Source organism: Ylistrum balloti, unplaced genomic scaffold (genome assembly GCF_031769215.1).
Source record: "Ylistrum balloti isolate Yb309-2 unplaced genomic scaffold, AGI_CSIRO_Ybal_v1 Utg369788, whole genome shotgun sequence".
NCBI classification, from domain to species: domain Eukaryota; kingdom Metazoa; phylum Mollusca; class Bivalvia; order Pectinida; family Pectinidae; genus Ylistrum; species Ylistrum balloti.
This window is the reverse complement of record NW_026781973.1, coordinates 56,316-77,669: the sequence shown is the minus strand read 5'-3', so window position 1 is coordinate 77,669 and position 21,354 is coordinate 56,316. Positions and strand designations below refer to the sequence as shown.

Genomic DNA, 21,354 nt, shown 5'->3' with positions numbered 1-21,354 from the left:
GCTAAGAACAAGTGATGGACCGTTTTGAACAAACTTAGATAGTCTTTGGGTTAAGTTGTTATTGCATCAACCACATTGTTGAGTCAGACCATACGAAAGGGGCATCAACCACATTGTTGAGTCAGACCATACGATTGGGGCATCAACCACATTGTTGAGTCAGACCATACGATTGGGGCATCAACCACATTGTTGAGTCAGACCATACGATTGGGGCATCAACCACATTGTTGAGTCAGACCATACGATTGGGGCATCAACCACATTGTTGAGTCGGGCATCAACCACATTGTTGAGTCGGGCATCAACCACATTGTTGAGTCAGACCATACGATTGGGGCATCAACCACATTGTTGAGTCAGACCATACGATTGGGGCATCAACCACATTGTTGAGTCAGACCATACGATTGGGGCATCAACCACATTGTTGAGTCAGACCATACGATTGGGGCATCAACCACATTGTTGATTGAGTCAGACCATACGATTGGGGCATCAACCACATTGTTGAGTCGGGCATCAACCACATTGTTGAGTCGGGCATCAACCACATTGTTGAGTCAGACCATACGATTAGGGCATCAACCACATTGTTGAGTCAGACCATACGATTGGGGCATCAACCACATTGTTGAGTCAGACCATACGATTGGGGCATCAACCACATTGTTGAGTCAGACCATACGATTGGGGCATCAACCACATTGTTGAGTCAGACCATACGATTGTGGCATCAACCACATTGTTGAGTCAGACCATACGATTGGGGCATCAACCACATTGTTGAGTCAGACCATACGATTGGGGCATCAACCACATTGTTGAGTCAGACCATACGATTGGGGCATCAACCACATTGTTGAGTCAGACCATACGATTGGGGCATCAACCACATTGTTGAGTCAGACCATACGATTGGGGCATCAACCACATTGTTGAGTCAGACCATACGATTAGGGCATCAACCACATTGTTGAGTCAGACCATACGATTGGGGCATCAACCACATTGTTGAGTCAGACCATACGATTAGGGCATCAACCACATTGTTGAGTCAGACAATTCGATTGGTATGTCAACCACAATCTTAATAATATCATGCGATTTGACATGCCAGTAAAATTGTTTCACTGTTTCATCGTTGTTTTTTATGACGCACCCAGTGTTGGATTTTTCCTCAACTGCTTGAAAAACATAAACGTCACAAGGATCACTCTGTGTCGCATTTGTATCGCGCAGCCGTTGGGATTCATGATACGTAGCCGATACAACAATCACTTTGTCAGATATATATGGTCATACAAGCGTAGCCGAAGGCGATACAAGCCGAAGTGAAGCAGCTGTATTAGTGGGATCACGACGAATGCAAGTCCGACAACCACGCCTACCGCCAGTCCAGGATTATTCCAGTCAAGAATGTTGTACACGACGTTGTTGACAGTGTCTCGACTCCAATATATGGCACTGAACGTTACGTATGTGATACCGAACACGATAGGGTAGATGACGTGCAGTAACCGTACAGGACGAGCACCAACAGCAACGTCTATAAGAACCAAAACCGAACTGATTCCATGCATGTTGATATCATTTATAGCTATACCCTGGATACCCATGAACGGAAATAAAGCCGTGAAATATACTAATGTTACCACCAAGGTGAAGTGGTGGGCAACGATCGACACCAACCAACAACCCTGGAAATACCACGGCAAGGATTGAGCAGATTCATCAGAATTGTGTCCGGTCTCTTGATCTGCTGTTGACGAATCGTCAATATTGCTCTTCGACATCTTCCGGCCATCGTCGGTTTGGAAGGAACCGTTCACTGCTTTAATGGGTTCACTTTGAACCTGTGTTAATACAATACTATTTGTTTGATCGTCACCACAACGTGTGCAGTGACACACAAACGCCAATATGGCGGCTGTTAGGAAATGTAATGTCAAGGTGAGGTATGTCCATATTGTGAGGTAGACCATAATGTGGGGACCTCCACCTTCCACCAATACTGCTGATAGAGATCCAATCGAGTACGCTGCTATCATGGATCTATATATCAAAAATATGTGGGGATGCCATCGCCACTGCAATGAGAAAAAAAAAGAAATTTAGAGATATCAAGAAATCGTTATTTCAGCAGTCATGAGGCCATAAAAACATTGGGATTCCGTGTATGTTCCTTAAATCGCGTTATAAATTCAGTTTTTTTTTTTTTTTTTTTTTCCATTTAACCTTACACGTCGAACATGTGCCTGGGTTGGTATTTTTTAAGTCAAATATTGTTGATCACATAGCTTCTAAACCCCTATTTGAATATTAATTACCATACGAAGCAACATCAGTTCAGACAGGCAATAAAGCTGACAGGAATCAATCAAACCGACTCTTAACAACATGACAAGAAATAAAATTCTATTTGAAATTAATTTCATCAAAAATTGATAACATGGTAGGAGGGATTGTTGAAGAGTTTTGATTTCCAATCACGACATCAGTCTTAAAACTTTGTAAATTGTGCTACTCTGTTATATTTCATTTTCAAAACTGATACTTGATCTAGCTCGTGTTCCTGTAGAAATATACATCTGTTGTATTTTGGTTATTGTTGTTAAGGTTTAAAGTGGAACATGTGGCACTGTTGGAGAGATATGCCTGTTCTACCTGGTATCGTGACATAGCCTTGATGTTATCAGTGTACACATCCTTATACGTTTGATACAGATAAATCACTTAGTTTCCTGTCTTGGAATCAGTTCCAGGTCGATGATTAATTTCAAACTAAAATGTATCGCTATAATTTTGATAGGTTTGAAAATACATATTTTCGGCCCAGCCGATGAATACGCTGTTCGATGTTGGTTAATTCAAAGAAGAAGTGGGTCATCTACTGTAGGAGCCTTGAATTATAGTAGAGTAGCGGGTTTATGCGTAATTATATGTCTTAGTTTCACGCTAACGTTTAACATGGATAAGATATTACTGAAATTTTGTTATGAACTTGTTAGTAAATGTTACAACAACACAAATTCTGTTTGTTTTCTATGTTAACTAACTTTAACAGATAACACAGAATCTACTTTCAAATTTTACTAGATAATCATCTACATCTACCCAATATTCGACCTCCGTCAACTGTTAAAGTACAAGAACTTCCACAAAAACGTTTCTTATCATCATAAATCACCATAAATGATGGTGATAAATAAGGAAATAAGATGAAAAACTTAAAAACAAGACATGAATTTCCCATTCTAGATACCGGTAATGTAATTCCCTGTTAACAGAACGTAATAAGTCTCCCTGTTTATATGTACTTTTTCAACAGGAGTGCTCTGACTCAAAATGAAGAAAAAGTCAAATTTTAAATATTTCTGAAACTGGAAAATAATATAAAAGTACATTGTTTTAAATTTGTTTCAAGTTCAAGTTGCAACTGCTTTAAAATGTTTTACGTGGCGAATGTTCATAAACTTTATGCAAATTATGTAAGATGTATTTAGAATTCACTTGGTTATGTGAGGGAATAGTTTTATCTACATTCTAAATAATAATTCTAATACACACTGTATGGATAGGTATATTATAAATCACAAGCGGTTTTGAAACATTTTGAACAAAATAACTTTACAAATGCACTTGATATTATTAAACATCAACATCTAAATCATGAAAATAAAGTTTGATATCGACGACACGATTAGATTTTGGACACATTATCTACATTTCTATTTCATGTTAAAAGTCAACATCAGTAAGACCTATGTATGATTGTCACTATGATTACATATGGAGTTGGACACATATCTACGATTAATTACTTGTCTTGGTTTTTCCTGTCGAAGAACATCTATTACATTTCTGTTACACAACAATCCAAAACGACAGACTCAACAAAGATTCTCGTTTAGTTTCATCGATACTGTGGTGAACAGCGTTTGTACCAGTTACATTAAGGAATCTTTATATATAACTTATATATAAACGATATACATAATGTGAGAATACAAACATTTGATTTCCGTCAGTTTTTATTTACATTCTGTAGGGATGTTAACTCTATGTTGCAAAACAAAGCTGTAGTATTGTTCGACATTTAAATTTACAACTTATTTGACAAACTGAAGTCCAAATCAAATGCAAGCTTATGGCATCTGTAATGTGATGCCTGCTGCAATTAAACTCAAGTTTACGCTTCTGTCTCTTAATTTTTCATATCCTGATATTTAGTCAGATTTTTCAATAACACATCTGTCAAACGCAATCAATTTCTCATTTATTTGATTGATATCTTTTCGAATGTCTTATTCATAGTAAATGAGAAATATATTCTGAAATTTAAATTTCTTTTCAAAGTAAATACGTTCGGAAAGACCGTAGATTTATTGCATACTACGAACTGAACTAACTAGAGAAAGTGATAATTAATTTTACTTTAAATTAATTAGTAAAGGCACCAGTAACATCAGTGTTTTCTTTATTAAAAGTTGACATGATATCAAACGTCTTTTAAAGCACGTGTTTATATCATACACGTGCACTTTGTAACACCTGATCAGAACTGGTTTGAAGTATAGATCTCACTTACATACAGTTATATCTTGGAAAGCAATTTTTAATATAAAAAAAATAAGTCAATGAAGAAAAAAGGAATTTATCATTTCAGTAGAGTGCGACTGATCGGGAATACCTTTTTTCAAAATCAGGTGCAGCCGGCATTTGATTCACAATGATAATTTGTACTTTAGATGAAAAAATGCACCCATAAGTATAAGGGTCATTTAAATTCCAATAAACGTCGTTTGTTTCATTAACGTATGTTTGGATTTTAGGTCCATATGTTATCGGTCGTCAGAATCAAAATTTATGTCCGTTTCAGGAATAATCATTGGAATTTTGGTGAAAATTTCAAAACGTGCGAAATGACCCCTGTTCTGTAATAACTAAAGAAAATCTAATATTTGTTCAATCAATCCAAAAACTCTTTTTAACAGTTGTATATTAGGACATTAATTTCCTGGATATTACCTAATCTGATTTTATCCTTTCACGTGGATACTATTTGACGATGTTACCCTATCACGTGGATACTATTTGACGATGTTACCCTACCACGTGGATACTATTTGACGATGCTACCCTATCACGTGGATACTATTTGATGATGTTACTCTATCACGTGGATACTATTTGACGATGTTACCCTACCACGTGGATACTATTTGACGATGTTATCCTATCACGTGGATACTATTTGACGATGTTACCCTATCACGTGGATAATATTTGACGATGTTACCCTATCACGTGGATACTATTTGACGATGTTACCCTATCACGTGGATACTATTTGACGATGTTACCCTATCACGTGGATACTATTTGACGATATTACCCTATCACGTGGATACTGTTTGGTGGTTTTATCATTTTGAATTTTGGAGAGAAATTCCATTATGAATGAAAAATAAATAATGGTATTTAATAATAGATGAGCATGCGGTTTATGGCATTAAATGTTTTGATTTTTGTTTTTGTTTGTTTGTTTGTTTGTTTGTTTGTTTTTTTTGAAAAGTTGGAGGTGTTATTGGATGTCAATGACTTTAAACAATGACGGGTTATGAAAGAATATTATTTATATGCCTTCACCAAGACTGTTCATCGTTCCTATGTTTCTTTTACACAAGATAAACCTCCTCCTCAGACTTTACTACTATGCGATATACCAAACGAGGTGAACGTGCGAGGAAATACCTCGATAACTTCATATTATCGTTATTTATGAGAAGAAGGAATTGTATTAATGCTTCCAATTAGAATAAAAACCGTTATTTATAGAAAAGTTTAGCCGGGTAAATAAAAGTAAATGTGTGTATAATGAGTTTTCCTTGATGTGTAATAGATTGATAAGGGTGTAAGAGCCTGTTTTTCACGGTAACACCTCTTCCCTTTGCGACCTCCCAATCTGGCGTCAGTGTTCACTAACAGACGTAAACAAATGGGGCTGACACCAGTCTACTGATACCTACATGTAAGAACACCTCCTATCTTATCTATCACATGTCGACATTTTTATCCATTTAACTCCAGAAATAAAATTTCGATTTCTAGTTGAATGATTTGGTTTCTACTCTGAAACAGAATACTATGAGAATACTTAGGGTAAGTACCTGTAAACGGGTCATAGTAACCTTATCATCGTCCTATCAATCGTAGGCAATATAATAAATCGATGAAATATAGCAGTTTCTCATATAACGATACTGTCTAGTTGTGATGTTTAGCACTCACACTGTACTAGGTAGACCTGTTCATTACTTCACCATGGTATAGTTATCAATGAAACGCGCTTATCACTATTGTGAATCACACCGAGGAGTTAATGGGTCTCGTGTGCTACATATGTATCACGGCTTATTGAGAAATAGTAATATCAACAAATATAAACTTACAACAATATAGAAGAGAAAAAATAGAAATAATAACAAACAACAACAAATAAATACAAACACATAAACGTAATCGTATTCCAAACTCAAATTAAATAAAACAATGGCAAAATATGCCTATGAATGAGAGATATACAAGGAGACCCCTGAAAAAGTACTAGGATGATAAAACCATGTGGTTCAGAAGAGGAAGCGTCTTCTGTTTCTATAACAAACAAAAAAATATACAGAAATTCATACAAATTCAAAGCTTAGAAACAATTCATTAGAAAGACATTTTAAAAGAAGGCACAGTCATCATTGTAACGGACATCTGGTTTACGTTAGTTTGGTGTGTCATTTAGTTTGCTGCTAATTGTACTTTGTTATCAAGGTTAGCTAGTGCAGACAGACTCCGAGACAAAATTATTTGTTCTTCCAGACTTTATATTAAATCATATCTTTATCAATTATGCGTATACTTTGACTATTAATTTACGCAATATAATCATTTGCAGAAAAAGATTGCCCAATTAAGTACTCAACTCAATCCTTCTCCCTCTTACCGAGACACAAGGTAGTGAGGAACTATAGATACATTGTAACTAACCCCAATCCTTCTCCCTCTTACCGAGACACAAGGTAGTGAGGAACTATAGATACATTGTAACTAACCCCAATCCTTCTCCCTCTTACCGAGACAACAGTCAGTGTAGAATTATAGATACATTGTAACTAACCCCAATCCTTCTCCCTCTTACCGAGACACAAGGTAGTGAGGAACTATAGATACATTGTAACTAACCCCAATCCTTCTCCCTCTTACCGAGACACAAGGTAGTGAGGAACTATAGATACATTGTAACTAACCCCAATCCTTCTCCCTCTTACAGAGACAACAGTCAGTGAGGAACTATAGATACATTGTAACTAACCCAATCCTTCTCCCTCTTACCGAGACACAAGGTAGTGAGGAACTATAGATACATTGTAACTAACCCCAATCCTTCTCCCTCTTACCGAGACACAAGGTAGTGAGGAACTATAGATACATTGTAACTAACCCCAATCCTTCTCCCTCTTACCGAGACACAAGGTAGTGAGGAACTATAGATACATTGTAACTAACCCCAATCCTTCTCCCTCTTACCGAGACACAAGGTAGTGAGGAACTATAGATACATTGTAACTAACCCCAATCCTTCTCCCTCTTACCGAGACACAAGGTAGGAACTATAGATACATTGTGAGGAACTATAGATACATTGTAACTAACCCCAATCCTTCTCCCTCTTACCGAGACACAAGGTAGTGAGGAACTATAGATACATTGTAACTAACCCCAATCCTTCTCCCTCTTACCGAGACAACAGTCAGTGAGGAACTATAGATACATTGTAACTAACCCCAATCCTTCTCCCTCTTACCGAGACACAAGGTAGTGAGGAACTATAGATACATTGTAACTAACCCCAATCCTTCTCCCTCTTACCGAGACAACAGTCAGTGTAGAATTATATAGATACATTGTAACTAACCCCAATCCTTCTCCCTCTTACCGAGACACAAGGTAGTGAGGAACTATAGATACATTGTAACTAACCCCAATCCTTCTCCCTCTTACCGAGACACAAGGTAGTGAGGAACTATAGATACATTGTAACTAACCCCAATCCTTCTCCCTCTTACCGAGACAACAGTCAGTGTAGAATTATAGATACATTGTAACTAACCCCAATCCTTCTCCCTCTTACCGAGACAACAGTCAGTGTAGAATTATAGATACATTGTAACTAACCCCAATCCTTCCCCCTCTTACCGAGACAACAGATAGTGAGGAACTAATATTGTAAAAAGTTCGAAGACACCCATTGTGTGAAACATGAGAATGTAGATTTGTTTCTATAAACGATAGCTAACCACTGTAACCTACATGTATTCGTGATTACGTGGCGAGTGTTAACACATAACACACCGATTCAACTTTGACGTGACAGAAATCAGTTTTACATCTGGTCGAAACATTTACAAATGATATGGGAGATAAAACTAACTGCATGAGTGTAATTTAAATCGATTAATTTACCACTGATCTTAGACATGGGAACGAAAATACCTCGACTGTCCGTGAACAGCCACTACGAAGTAGCCTTGGTATGATTCCCTTATCTAGAATCTGCCCCGAGTTGGAGATGCCCTTACTTTGAAGCTCTCCCTAATGAATTGAAGAACGTTGTAGGGAGGTCTCGTTAGGTATATACTCCTTACGGATTGTACCACTGACATTTACGTTTGAAGGTTTATGTAAATACGCCCAAAGTCATAATCAGTCCACATGTGTGTTTATGTTTTCCTACACAGAGATAGAATCATGCGTTATAGAGTTCAAAGAAGACAAAAATACGAGTTGAAAATGTAGAGGTGTTAATATGGACAAACTAAAAGATGCAATGAGACATGTAAGCAAACGAGAACAGAACGAGGGAAAGGGTCGTGTTTATTGTGTAGATGTTCTTGTTACATCTGTATATTTCTCTTTTCATATGACAATACATTTCTAAATTTACAGTATGTTCTGTACCTTTTCCTTTTGTCCTACTTTTTTCTGTTATGGTTTGTGTCCTTTGTTGTATATATTTCATCATTATGTCAGTACGTTTATCCTGTTATCAAATAAATGTATTTCTCCGGTTAGAGTATCAGTATATTTCTCCGGTTATAATATCAGTACATTTCTCTGGTTATAATGTCAGTATATTTCTCCGCTTATAATATCAGTAAATTTCTCTGGTTATAATATCAGTACATTTCTCCGGTTATTATATTAGTATATTTCTCCGCTTATTATATTAGTGTATTTCTCCGGTTATAATATCAGTACATTTCTCCGCTTATAATATATATTTCTCCGGTATATTTCTCCGGTTATAATATCAGTATATTCTTCGGTTATAATATCAGTATATTTCTCTGGTTATAATATCAGTACATTTCTCCGGTTATAATTTCAGTATATTTCTCCGGTTATAATATCAGTACATTTCTCCGGTTATTATATTAGTATATTTCTCCGGTTATAATATCAGTATATTTCTCCGGTTATAATATCAGTATATTTCTCCGGTTATAATATCAGTACATTTCTCCGGTTATTATATTAGTATATTTCTCCGGTTATAATATCAGTATATTTCTCCGGTTATAATATCAGTATATTTCTCCGGTTATAATATCAGTATATTTCTCCGGTTATAATATCAGTATACTTCTTCGGTTATAATATCAGTATATTTCTCCGCTTATAATATCAGTAAATTTCTCTGGTTATAATATCAGTACATTTCTCCGGTTATAATTTCAGTATATTTCTCCGGTTATAATATCAGTACATTTCTCCGGTTATTATATAAGTATATTTCTCCGGTTATAATATCAGTATATTTCTCCGGTTATAATATCAGTACATTTCTCTGGTTATAATATCAATATGTTTCTTCGCTTATAATATCAGTACATTTCTCTGGTTATAATATCAGTATATTTCTCCGGTTATAATGTCAGTATATTTCTCCAGTTATAATGTCAGTATATTTCTCCGGTTATAATATCAGTATATTTCTCCGGTTATAATATCAGTATACTTCTTCGGTTATAATATCAGTAAATTTCTCCGGTTATTATATGAGTATATTTCTCAGGTTATAATATCAGTATATTTCTCCGCTTATAATATCAGTAAATTTCTCTGGTTATAATATCAGTACATTTCTCCGGTTATAATTTCAGTATATTTCTCCGGTTATAATATCAGTACATTTCTCCGGTTATAATATCAGTACATTTCTCTGGTTATAATATCAATATGTTTCTTCGCTTATAATATCAGTACATTTCTCTGGTTATAATATCAGTATATTTCTCCGGCTATTATGTCAGTATATTTCTCCGGTTATAATGTCAGTATATTTCTCCGGTTATAATATCAGTATATTTCTCCGGTTATAATATCAGTATATTTCTCCGCTTATTGTGTCAGTGCGTTTTCCTGTTATTACGTCTGGACATTTTTTTCGGTTAATTTATCAGGACATTCCTCTGATTATTGTGTCTATGTATTTTCCCGATTATTACGTCGGTATATTTCTTTGGTCTTTGTGTCTGTATATTTCTTTTTTTATAATGTGTTTCAGAATTCTGTTTTTCCATTGTTTTACGTTGTTCTCGAACATTATAATTCTTTGTTTCATTTCTCCTTCTAATGCGTCTGATATCTCTCGTTATGTTGTGATCAGGGTCCAAGAAAATGACAACAATATAATTTATAGTATCAATTATGTTAGACGTTATGATCTAATTTATACAAATTTTTATGTCTATTCATTCTTAAAATTGTGGAAGAACTATATGTATTTATTTGTAAAATGTTGTAAGACCGTAACCTTGTACTTTTAAAAATCGATATATAGGTAATTGATAAATTTCTAATCAAACACCATAGAGCATTTCAGTCCTAACCCACAGTTATTCTGTCGAGAAAGTTTGAATATCATGTTGACAGTGTGACGGTTTATTTGATATACGTGAACTCCCTAAACGTATAGGCAGTTTGCTTACTATGGACAGGTATATATGATTGTTAAGATCCCCAGATGTTACTTATAAAACAAGTAAAATTTCTACTTCATATATTTGAATAAATCTTTTAATAAGTAAATATATGTAAAAATCATATGTAAACTTTAAAAAGTCTCTAAAGTTAGTGATTTGTAAAATAAATATCATTTAATAAGTATAGGTGATGATAAAAAAAATCTATCAGTACAACTTGACACACCTAACAATAAACTGCCTAAATTTACCTAGATAACAGAAATGTTGACGGAACACACACGTAAACATAAGATTTGTGATTTCGCAATGTTAATCTGACACCCTTTAATCATACTGTGTCAGGACAGTCTGCCCAAACCGTAGAAACTAAGGTATGTTGTTACCCTTCCAGAGACGTTGCACATTTATCATTGGACATTCGAAGTAAGAAAACATGTTTTCCTCAGTCTATAACAGAAAATCAAGGCAAAGTTATCATTATAGCCATACTTATAATCGTAATGTTTGTGATACTGCCAAAGTCTGATTTCAGCACTTTGATATTGACATTTGTACCTATCAACGTCCCCATGTGACCTTTTTTATAATGTAAGTAGGTAATCAGGTCATGTGTGCTATTTATTCTTTTAGATAACGTTAACTATATAAAGATATATAATAGTATCTTATCAGGATAGAGTTAGGTTTGAGAGGCAGAATCGAGATATCAACTGATATTTATTATCGACAATCAAACATATTAAGAAAAGGACTCGCAAAGTCATAAACCAGAGATTTGTTCATCTCCATAGTAATTATTATCTTTGTACATCTCAACACAGCTTAGAGAAAGCAGAGTTTAGTCGTTACAGTAGGAACTTTAAAAACACGTTTTCTTTTCACTAGTGTGTGTTTAAAATGGCAACGCGAGCCGTTTACTTCGTCGACGTCGTTCGGCGGTCATTCGTCCTATCATCTGTCTGTCGGTCGCTGATCGTTCCTGACGTCATGTGATCAGACGTTATCGTTTCAGTACTTGCGTTCACTTGGGACAATAAAGTTCAAAGTTCAGGCACGATGTAGATAAAGATTAACGTTGCCATAAATAGAATAGATTTCAAACGACGTCACTCAAATGTTTTTTTTTTAGATAATTCTTTTGGTATGCTATGATTTGAAAATTCTTACATTGACAGGTTTTGGTGTTATTTTGTCTTTAGCTCAAATATCATAGAAGTGTATCAGAAATAGATTCCTGAAAAAGAAAAGAGAAAAAAGTATCAAACAGCTTGGAAATGCTCGTTACAGTTTGGCCGTGTTGATTGGTTGTGACAGGGATAGGGATCCGCCCTCATATCAATTATGTCTCCAGCAATGATCCCTGTCGAATCCCTAACTACTATCAACTCCTCTATTTACCAGGGATGGGTAGTATCTTTAAATTAAACTAATTAATGATAATGTTTCTCAATTGGAGCTATTATTGAAACAGAGACATAACGACTTTAATGCAGAAGAACATGCAATAAAGACGTCGTAACAACAGCTCTAGGAGCAGTAAAATGGCATTGCACTCAATAGGTTCCTGTGAAACGCGACAGAAATGAGATATAGTATTAATAATAACTTATTTCCGGACTTTTTGAAATCATTTGATAAGGTAAATCCGTTTTACGTCTACACGTTTGAAGAATGTGTGGGTTTTACGAGGCTCAAGTTCAATCAATTTAAGCTTCTGTGTAGCCCCAATGATAGATAGCAGCGACCGCAACGACACCTGCCAAACAAAGTTCGATAATCATCTCAATTTATAAGCTAAACAGCCAATCATGAAGAGTATGTACATGGCTCATCAATGTTTCTGATATTTTTCCTATTTTCTAAACAAAGTTATAATAAGACATTTCAGAAACGGGAATCTCTTGAACAAACCTGCACTACCAAAATTGTTGCAGAATTACACAAAGATATTTTAGAATCTTTAAGAGATATTAAATTCGGTGTATGTATTTAAAATCCTTCTAATTGATTATCATGTCTGGTTATCGCGATGACGTGCCTCATATTTCATCCCTCTCAGACAGCCACATAATTACCATCACACGTACAGTGATGGATAACATCATCAACAACTCTCTGTATGGAACCTTTTTGTAACAAACCGCCCAGCCAATCACAGAATGGGCCGAGCCATGCACGCGCATCTACTCAAGTAGTTTAAGCTTGAAAGGATGAATGTTCTCTAAGTGTTTATCTTGTGTCTGTAATCCAATGGATTATCAAATTTAAAGGACCAATTGGTGTAGCTATCTTGGCACCAATCTGTACTCTCGGAACTCCCCATAGCGTGATGAAAAATCAGAAGGAGTTACGATTGGAATAGGTCTGGACAATTTGCCTTCTATATCTTCAAATATCTTTTGTTTTTGATGAAGTAGACTACTGGAGACAGTTCAGTAGGTCGCCGTCCAGTGCTTTATTCGGGCATTTTGCATTCATATATATTTGTCTTGCAGTATTTCAAGATCAGATATCACAAAGAAAAATACATACACGTTTGTGAAATGATTATCAATATTGACCTAAGTATGACAACAAACTATATGTACTGTGGTTATCTGATAAAAGTTAGAACGTCTTCACAAAAGTACTGGAAATAACGAACTTTACAGAGACAGAGCCACAAATTATTATGAATAACTTGACATGAATTTCGACCAATCTTCTTATTTCATTATATAAATGAATCTGAAATTAAACTATAAAGATAAACTCTTATTGTGTTTTTATGTAATCTTGTAGCTTGATAGCTTCAGTTTAAGTTGATAGTGTTATGATGGGTTAGCTTGCATCACCATCGATATATAGATATGTGTTTCGGCCGCTGTTCATCTTACACCTTAATTTCTAGATTTACATACTTCAGAATCCTTGTGGGTTTTTTCACTTTTCTTTCGATCACTTCGGATTTTCCTTAGTAGCCTCTTAGACTTCAAAATTTGGGCACTTAGCATCACTGACGAGTTCTAGAAGGACTAAACAACTCTAGCAGAGTCCTAAGAGGACAAAAGTATTATAATTTTTTTTTTACTTATAAATTATCTGTACAATATATATTGAAGTGTGCTTTTCACATATGAACCCTGTGTAGTTGTTAGTTTCGTTTTAATCCTGGTTGGTGTGATATTAACTTTTGATGTTATCAATGCCACTGCCGTGTGGGCAGAGATGAATGAATTCATTATTTGCATGGAAACAAAATCAGACCCGATAACAGTAAATAATGTGTAAGTTCTAGGTCATAATTTCTAAGTTTTACTTGTCATTTCAAGGGAAAGCTGGATCAAGATAAGACATCAAATGGCCATTTGTCTTGGCCATATCTCTAGGACACTTTACACTAAAGTTTGGCTCAGGAACATGATATGTTTTTAAGTCAGAGGTATCTATATGGAACGTGTGTGTTTATTAATTTGACATTACAATTTATCAACACATTAATTAAATATGTTTTTGAGCGAGGGAATTAATGAGAAACATTCAAGACACATGTTGGGTTCTTCCCCTGTGACATCCTAATGTGTTTTACATCTGTTATAAACCAGGAATTCGGGTGACATAAATAACATATCGTTTAGAAGTAAATCCTGTAACATATATAGATTTTTAGACATTTTTATGTAATTTCCTTTAACTTAAATGTTACATTTTTAAGTGTTATGGGATGATAGATAAACGAAAGCAGGAAATTTATGTCAAAAAGGGATTTTTTTCAAGTTAAATGGTTGAATGGAAATTATCTTGATTCTCTCCTTTCAAGTTTTAAGGCACGTGTATGTTTTCCATAAAGACCTCAAATATGTATCATTCCAGTGCACTTTTATTCAGTTTTAAGTGTTGAAGTACATGTAGTTTTGTAAATGTCCATTGCCAAAATCCGAACATTCTTATGTTGATGTATATCCATGAATTGTAATAAACTGGTTTATATGATGAAATGTGCCAATACCAAGATATTCATATATACAACATGTTTTATTAAAATTTCCTTAAAGTTTAATTGATAATTTACAACACCATACATAATTTACAACATTGGTCTATGACAGCATATTATACAGCACCCAGGTATAACTCTAATGCCCCTTAAAAATGCACCAACTGGAAATACCACACATAATTGACCTCTTTCTGTAAACAACACCCTATATAACACCATTATATTTAATTTCCTGTATGATACACAACACTATATATAACACCATTACAATTAATTTCCTGTATGATACACAACACCCTACATAACACCATTACATTTAATTTCCTGTATGATACACAACACCCTACATAACACCATTACATTTAATTTCCTGTATGATAAACAACACCCTATATAACACCATTACAATTAATTTCCTGTATGATAAACAACACCCTATATAACACCATTACAATTAATTTCCTGTATGATACACAACACCCTACATAACACCATTACATTTAATTTCCTGTATGATACACAACACTATATAACACCATTACATTTAATTTCCTGTATGATACACAACACTATATAACACCATTACATTTAATTTCCTGTATGATACACAACACCCTACATAACACCATTACAATTAATTTCCTGTATGATACACAACACCCTACATAACACCATTACATTTAATTTCCTGTATGATACACAACACCCTACATAACACCATTACATTTAATTTCCTGTATGATACACAACACCCTACATAACACCATTACATTTAATTTCCTGTTTGATACACAACTACCTACATAACACCATTACATTTAATTTCCTGTTTGATACACAACACTATATATAACACCATTACATTTTATTTCTTGTATGATACACAACACTATATATAACACCATTACATTTAATTTCCTGTTTGATACACAACACTATATATAACACCATTACATTTAATTTCCTGTTTGATACACAACACTATATATAACACCATTACATTTAATTTCCTGTTTGATACACAACACTATATATAACACCATTACATTTAATTTCCTGTTTGATACACAACACTATATATAACACCATTACATTTAATTTCCTGTTTGATACACAACACCCTACATAACACCATTACAATTAATTTCCTGTATGATACACAACTACCTATATAACACCATTACATTTTATTTCTTGTATGATACACAACACATTGTATAATTTACAAGCTAAGACACTCTATATACACTCTATAATAAAAATGGCCATTCTTATGAGGTTTTATAGTTTTCTGTATCAATGTATGAATATTTCCCTTCAGCAAAACGACATAACTTGTAAACAATGAGCAGTGGCGCTCACTTCTGTGGTGAATAACAGATTGTTTAGATAACGATGAATAAAGTGGAACGAACATTTTGTTATAAAATTGTTCTTGTATTTATCTATTTGTTTTTCTTTACATTTTCACTACCTTTTGTAAGTTTTCAACTTTTACTGAAAAGTAATTCGAAATATTATAATGTGTGACATTTTCTATAGAATCACCCTACAGGTGATTATCATTATCGACTTTGTTGTCCACCTGTAAGTTTCTTTTGTCTACATACATCATCAAACGACCCTTTGAAAAGTACATGGACTTAGGATAATCCATTAGGGTAACGATAATAGAACTTGACAACCAACTCATTATACAACACACTAGATTTTACAAAGTGACAAACAAGTAAATTGTTTCAGTAACAGAATACTGTACACAAGAACATGGTATTCATATAACGTCTGAAACTGTACCAGAATTTCACAGTAAGATATTCATTCTTTGACTGTTGTCAGATTGGATTTCATCCTCCTAATATTTCTGACCCTCCCCGACGTGTTTTTCTTTAGCATTTCCAAATTTCTAAGTCACTCACAGCAAGTCAAAAGTGGTGCCATGCTTTGGGTCTGTTCGTCTTTTCTCTAACCAGGAATGCACTGCTTTGTTACCATCAACGGTGAACTGCTGTGTATTATTAGTTATATGGATAGGTACTGTCGGTCTAAGAATGTAGAGGATAGGTATGATTTATAGGTGGTGAAACGAACTTTTCCAACCCAAAGTGGATAAGCTATTTAAAATTGACACATTTTAAACTTTCCTTATCCCTGAAAAAAACTCGAAGGAACTGATTACGAATAGCAATAATGATGATGGTAATACATCTTCTTTAGGCGAAGCGACGTATTCAGTAATGTCGTCGGCGACTTTAAAGACTTCGTCTATAACGTCACCCTACTACCGTCTATAGAAATAAAGGTGGTCAGCACGTGACGGCAATTACCCAATTAAATATGTAGAATTTATTCCAGGTTGAAATAAAGATTTGTGAAATGTCAATAATGTATATCTACCACAACGAATAAAAAATCATAGTTGTTAAAAACATATTTCATTGACGGAAAGAAAACATTACCAAATCATTTAATCACATGAAATGAACATAGCTAAAATCAGGATTATAGAAACTAATATATAAATATTGGATAACACTTTTCGTTACCGCATTTATGATAAATCATTTCAGAAATTGAGTTTTGTTAGCTGATTCAGTTGTATACATATCTAGGTTTATTAAGGATTTCTGACGTCCGAAACATCCAACAAAACAAATAAAACCATCAAAATTTACCCTGGGCTGCTGCAAATCGAAATCTGTTGTGAACAAAGTTCTTTTAAATGTAAAATTTGTTCGTTATAACGGTACATTCGTAATGAAACATTTAATTTACATACTTTAGTTTAAGACTATAAGTGTTTGGTTTCTTACTTTAAGAAAAATATGTATCATAAGATTTATCCTTAATTATCTAGATTTTGACTTTTATTATTCGCTCACTTTGTTTTTATCCTTGTTCGCCTCGTAGGATAAAAAATAGGTCCCTATCCTCACTGACTGAACAGCTGTATGATAAGATTTAAATAATTATTATGTACTGCTGTGTCTAATTTTAATTTGTGTTAAAAGGTGCTATTCAATTATGTGTCATTTTCAAACGCTAGGCGCTTATAAACATCTATCATATATTAAAAATTAAACGAAATACCAGACGTGAATACTTCCTTTTAATACAAATAGAGTTCGACATTTTGTTTGGGAATTATTCCAAAGTTATAGTTCATATTTGTCAGTTTACGAAGCTAGTGAATCTCCATAACAGTCCTTTTAAATCCTATCATATCTAAGTATTGATACATTAGGATTATCAAACTAAGCGAAGTTGAACTGAAACCGCTCAAGGATTATAGTATCATAATTAAATTGAATTAAATGATTAGATAAAGAAGAAAGCACGCCCCTATTTTCCCACTTTAGTGGAAATATTTCAAAAACAGTCGCATTCGAAGGAAATAACTACTAGTATACGTCATCTGTTAAAATACATGTTTCATAGTCGGAAAGAAAAAAATGTGTAATGTTTTTAAATTGTCGGAACAGTATACTGTTATCGTCAATAGATATAAGACAATTAACTTGACTTCTCAAAAAAACTTTTGTAGAAAAGAGGAAAACTATACCAGTTGGATCCTAAATGAGATTTAGTTTTCGATTTCAGTCCTATGAGAATGACATGGGTTGTTTAAAGGAAACATTTATCTGTGATGTGTACAAAAGAACATTTACTGATACTGAAACATACAAACACATGCAATATTTCCTATTACAATGAAATGCTACGATTGAAGCTACCAGCGATCACGAGAATTTTAGTACATACATTTCCACTCGGAAAGTGTGACGCGACACGCTATTAAAAGAAAATTGAACGTAAATAACCTTCGTGATTTGACTATTAATGTATATGGTTCCAATCGTAAAAAACCTATATATCACTATACTCTAGTTATTGGAGTTGAAACCTTATTTCCAAGGAACAGGTTATTCACTTAACTGATAGCATCTGACTCCTACTGTTAGGGCTACATTGAAATATCATCAATTCAAAATTGTTACCAACCCATTCGAAAGATATAACACAATATATTTGTTTTCAAACACTACAAGTCAGCGTCGTAAAGCAGCAAAAAAAAAAAATAGGTACTATAGAGAACATTTAACTTTCACAATGAAAAGTTCAGTTATATATCACTAACGAAATATATACTTACCTGAAATGTGTAAAAATCGGTCTTGTTTTGATGAAAAAGTCGGAAATTATTCCAAGAGAATTCACGCTTCAAGATATCACACATGGTTGGTTTGTAGTATTAATTACTAACTAGATCATATGTAACTGTCGGCGTGCTGCGCCGGAGACTCAACCCAAGGGATCTAGTCACGGGTAGTCAATGGCAAGATACGGCGCCTTAAAAAGGGGATGCAACTCATTCATCATATGAGTTCGCTTACAATAAAACTGGTACGATAAAATGGAGTTACAACTGACGGCGATATCTTTTGCCAAACAGGTAGTCAATTAACAGGTGAGATATATGTATTCATAGCCCACGTGGTGTGTTTCTGAATGAGTTAAATTTACGCCACGATACTGTTCCACGTGTGTGAGATGTTTCTGCAAATAGGGAGAGGTGTGGAGGTTATCAGGACAGGTGTGGTCTCACAGGTAGACACATGATATCAGGTGAGTTTAAAGTGGGACAGAGTAACTGTGATAAGAGCCTCTTTAGTATGCACCATATCACCATACTGAAGTAGGTCTAGATGCACAGTTTACGACGTGTATTTCTGGCGCGATCATTTTATTTTCTTTTATGACTATTTTTTTAATCTTATTTTTATTACTGGTGATTTCTCTTTATATTTGCCTTTTATACTTTTCACGATTAGCCAACTTCATGATACTATAATGTAACTAGGATTATTTTTAAAGCAGAATATATAACTGAGGACACGCAATAAGCAATAAAAATTCTTAATTTCATGAAATGCATGTTTTAATACATCTCAAAATGTAATTATAATGATGAAAAGTGTACAAAGAAGATTATAGACGTTTCTTACTATTGATCTGGAACTACTGTGGGACTATCTTGATTATACTAAATACTTAAATTAGGAATGCTTAACCAATTAGCATTTACATAATTTTATCGGAAACTGAAATGACCATACAGGAACAATTGATAAGATATATTTACAATTAGCGTAACTTATAAATTAAATAAACATTATTGCTTGTAATGTATATACATTATGACATTTTTCCACAACAATTATAGTCTAACGTAGCTTTTATAACCTAATTCCTTGTTTACATAGCACTTTAACATCCACGAACTCGAGAACAGTCTAGGTTACCCTTAACACGTAAAGTATTGATCAACAGAACAACATAAGTAATGAGGATAATCAAAATCCAACTCTAAGCAACCTAACTTATAATCCCGAAGGATTATTCATGTGCATTAGACTGCGACCGTAATAGGAGGGATGGGTGAGAGGCAAAAGCAGATAAACATTGCGTTTCATTTATATGCACTTATGTAATACATATGGAAAAGATTAATATGTTATTTTAGTGAAACGTAGAAACGTCTGTATTTAAATAGGAGGCGCAGTGACAGTTATGGTATTTACACATTTTCTAAAGTAGAACCATCTGTGGTTGCTTTAATCCCAATATTAATACAAATAGAAGAATATTGTGTTATATTTATGAAAGCACTCTGAAGCCATAACTGCATGATTTAAAATAACGATGCTTTTTAACAATGAAGATAACAATACATAAACAGATTGTACAAAAGGCTCGGTAATTACCTGTAAACAGTGTAATAAACACAGTATATATGTAAAAATAAACAACGAGAAATCATAAGGTTATTTTCTCTTTATTCTTTGTTACCAACCCGGTTACTATCTTAAGAGCGTCATGCTACCGCAAATTTCATGAGAGTAATCATCCCCGACATTTTGTTACAAAACACTCGACATTCTAAGACGATATTACTTGTGAGGATTTAGATTTACAGTTTGGATCTCGTCCATGAAACATAATTTTACAAATGCAACGTTCCGAGCTAGTCTTGACATCCAGGTACTTTACTTGTAAATATCTCCTTTGTCTCCATTTCCCATAGCTTCGACTGTTTTAAGAAAAGTTCATTGTTTTGGCTGATTTTGTTTTTCTATAAAGCCTTAAAGATTTTCTTATCTTTCTAAATATCCAATGTTTAAACTTTGGTGCTGATTGTTTGAAAGGTTAGATTTAACTTATTCAAAAGAAAAAAAAATGATATACTGCTACACTGTTATTCCTATACAGAATATGTGCAACAGGAAACAATTCATTTTCATACCATATTTGGGTTTTTTCCTGAACGGCAGA

At 34.1% G+C, this 21,354-nt stretch overlaps 1 protein-coding gene across 1 annotated transcript; it reads right to left on the bottom strand.

Moving 5' to 3' along the window:
• Window positions 1-1,277: 1,277 nt before the first annotated feature.
• LOC132544278 (protein rolling stone-like) lies at window positions 1,278-19,258 on the bottom strand. The gene is made up of 2 exons (XM_060207853.1): window positions 19,175-19,258; window positions 1,278-2,090 (listed from the first exon to the last, which is right to left on the bottom strand). The coding sequence occupies exons 1-2, from the start codon at window positions 19,256-19,258 to the stop codon at window positions 1,278-1,280; spliced, it is 897 nt and encodes a 298-aa protein (XP_060063836.1).
• Window positions 19,259-21,354: the final 2,096 nt, after the last annotated feature.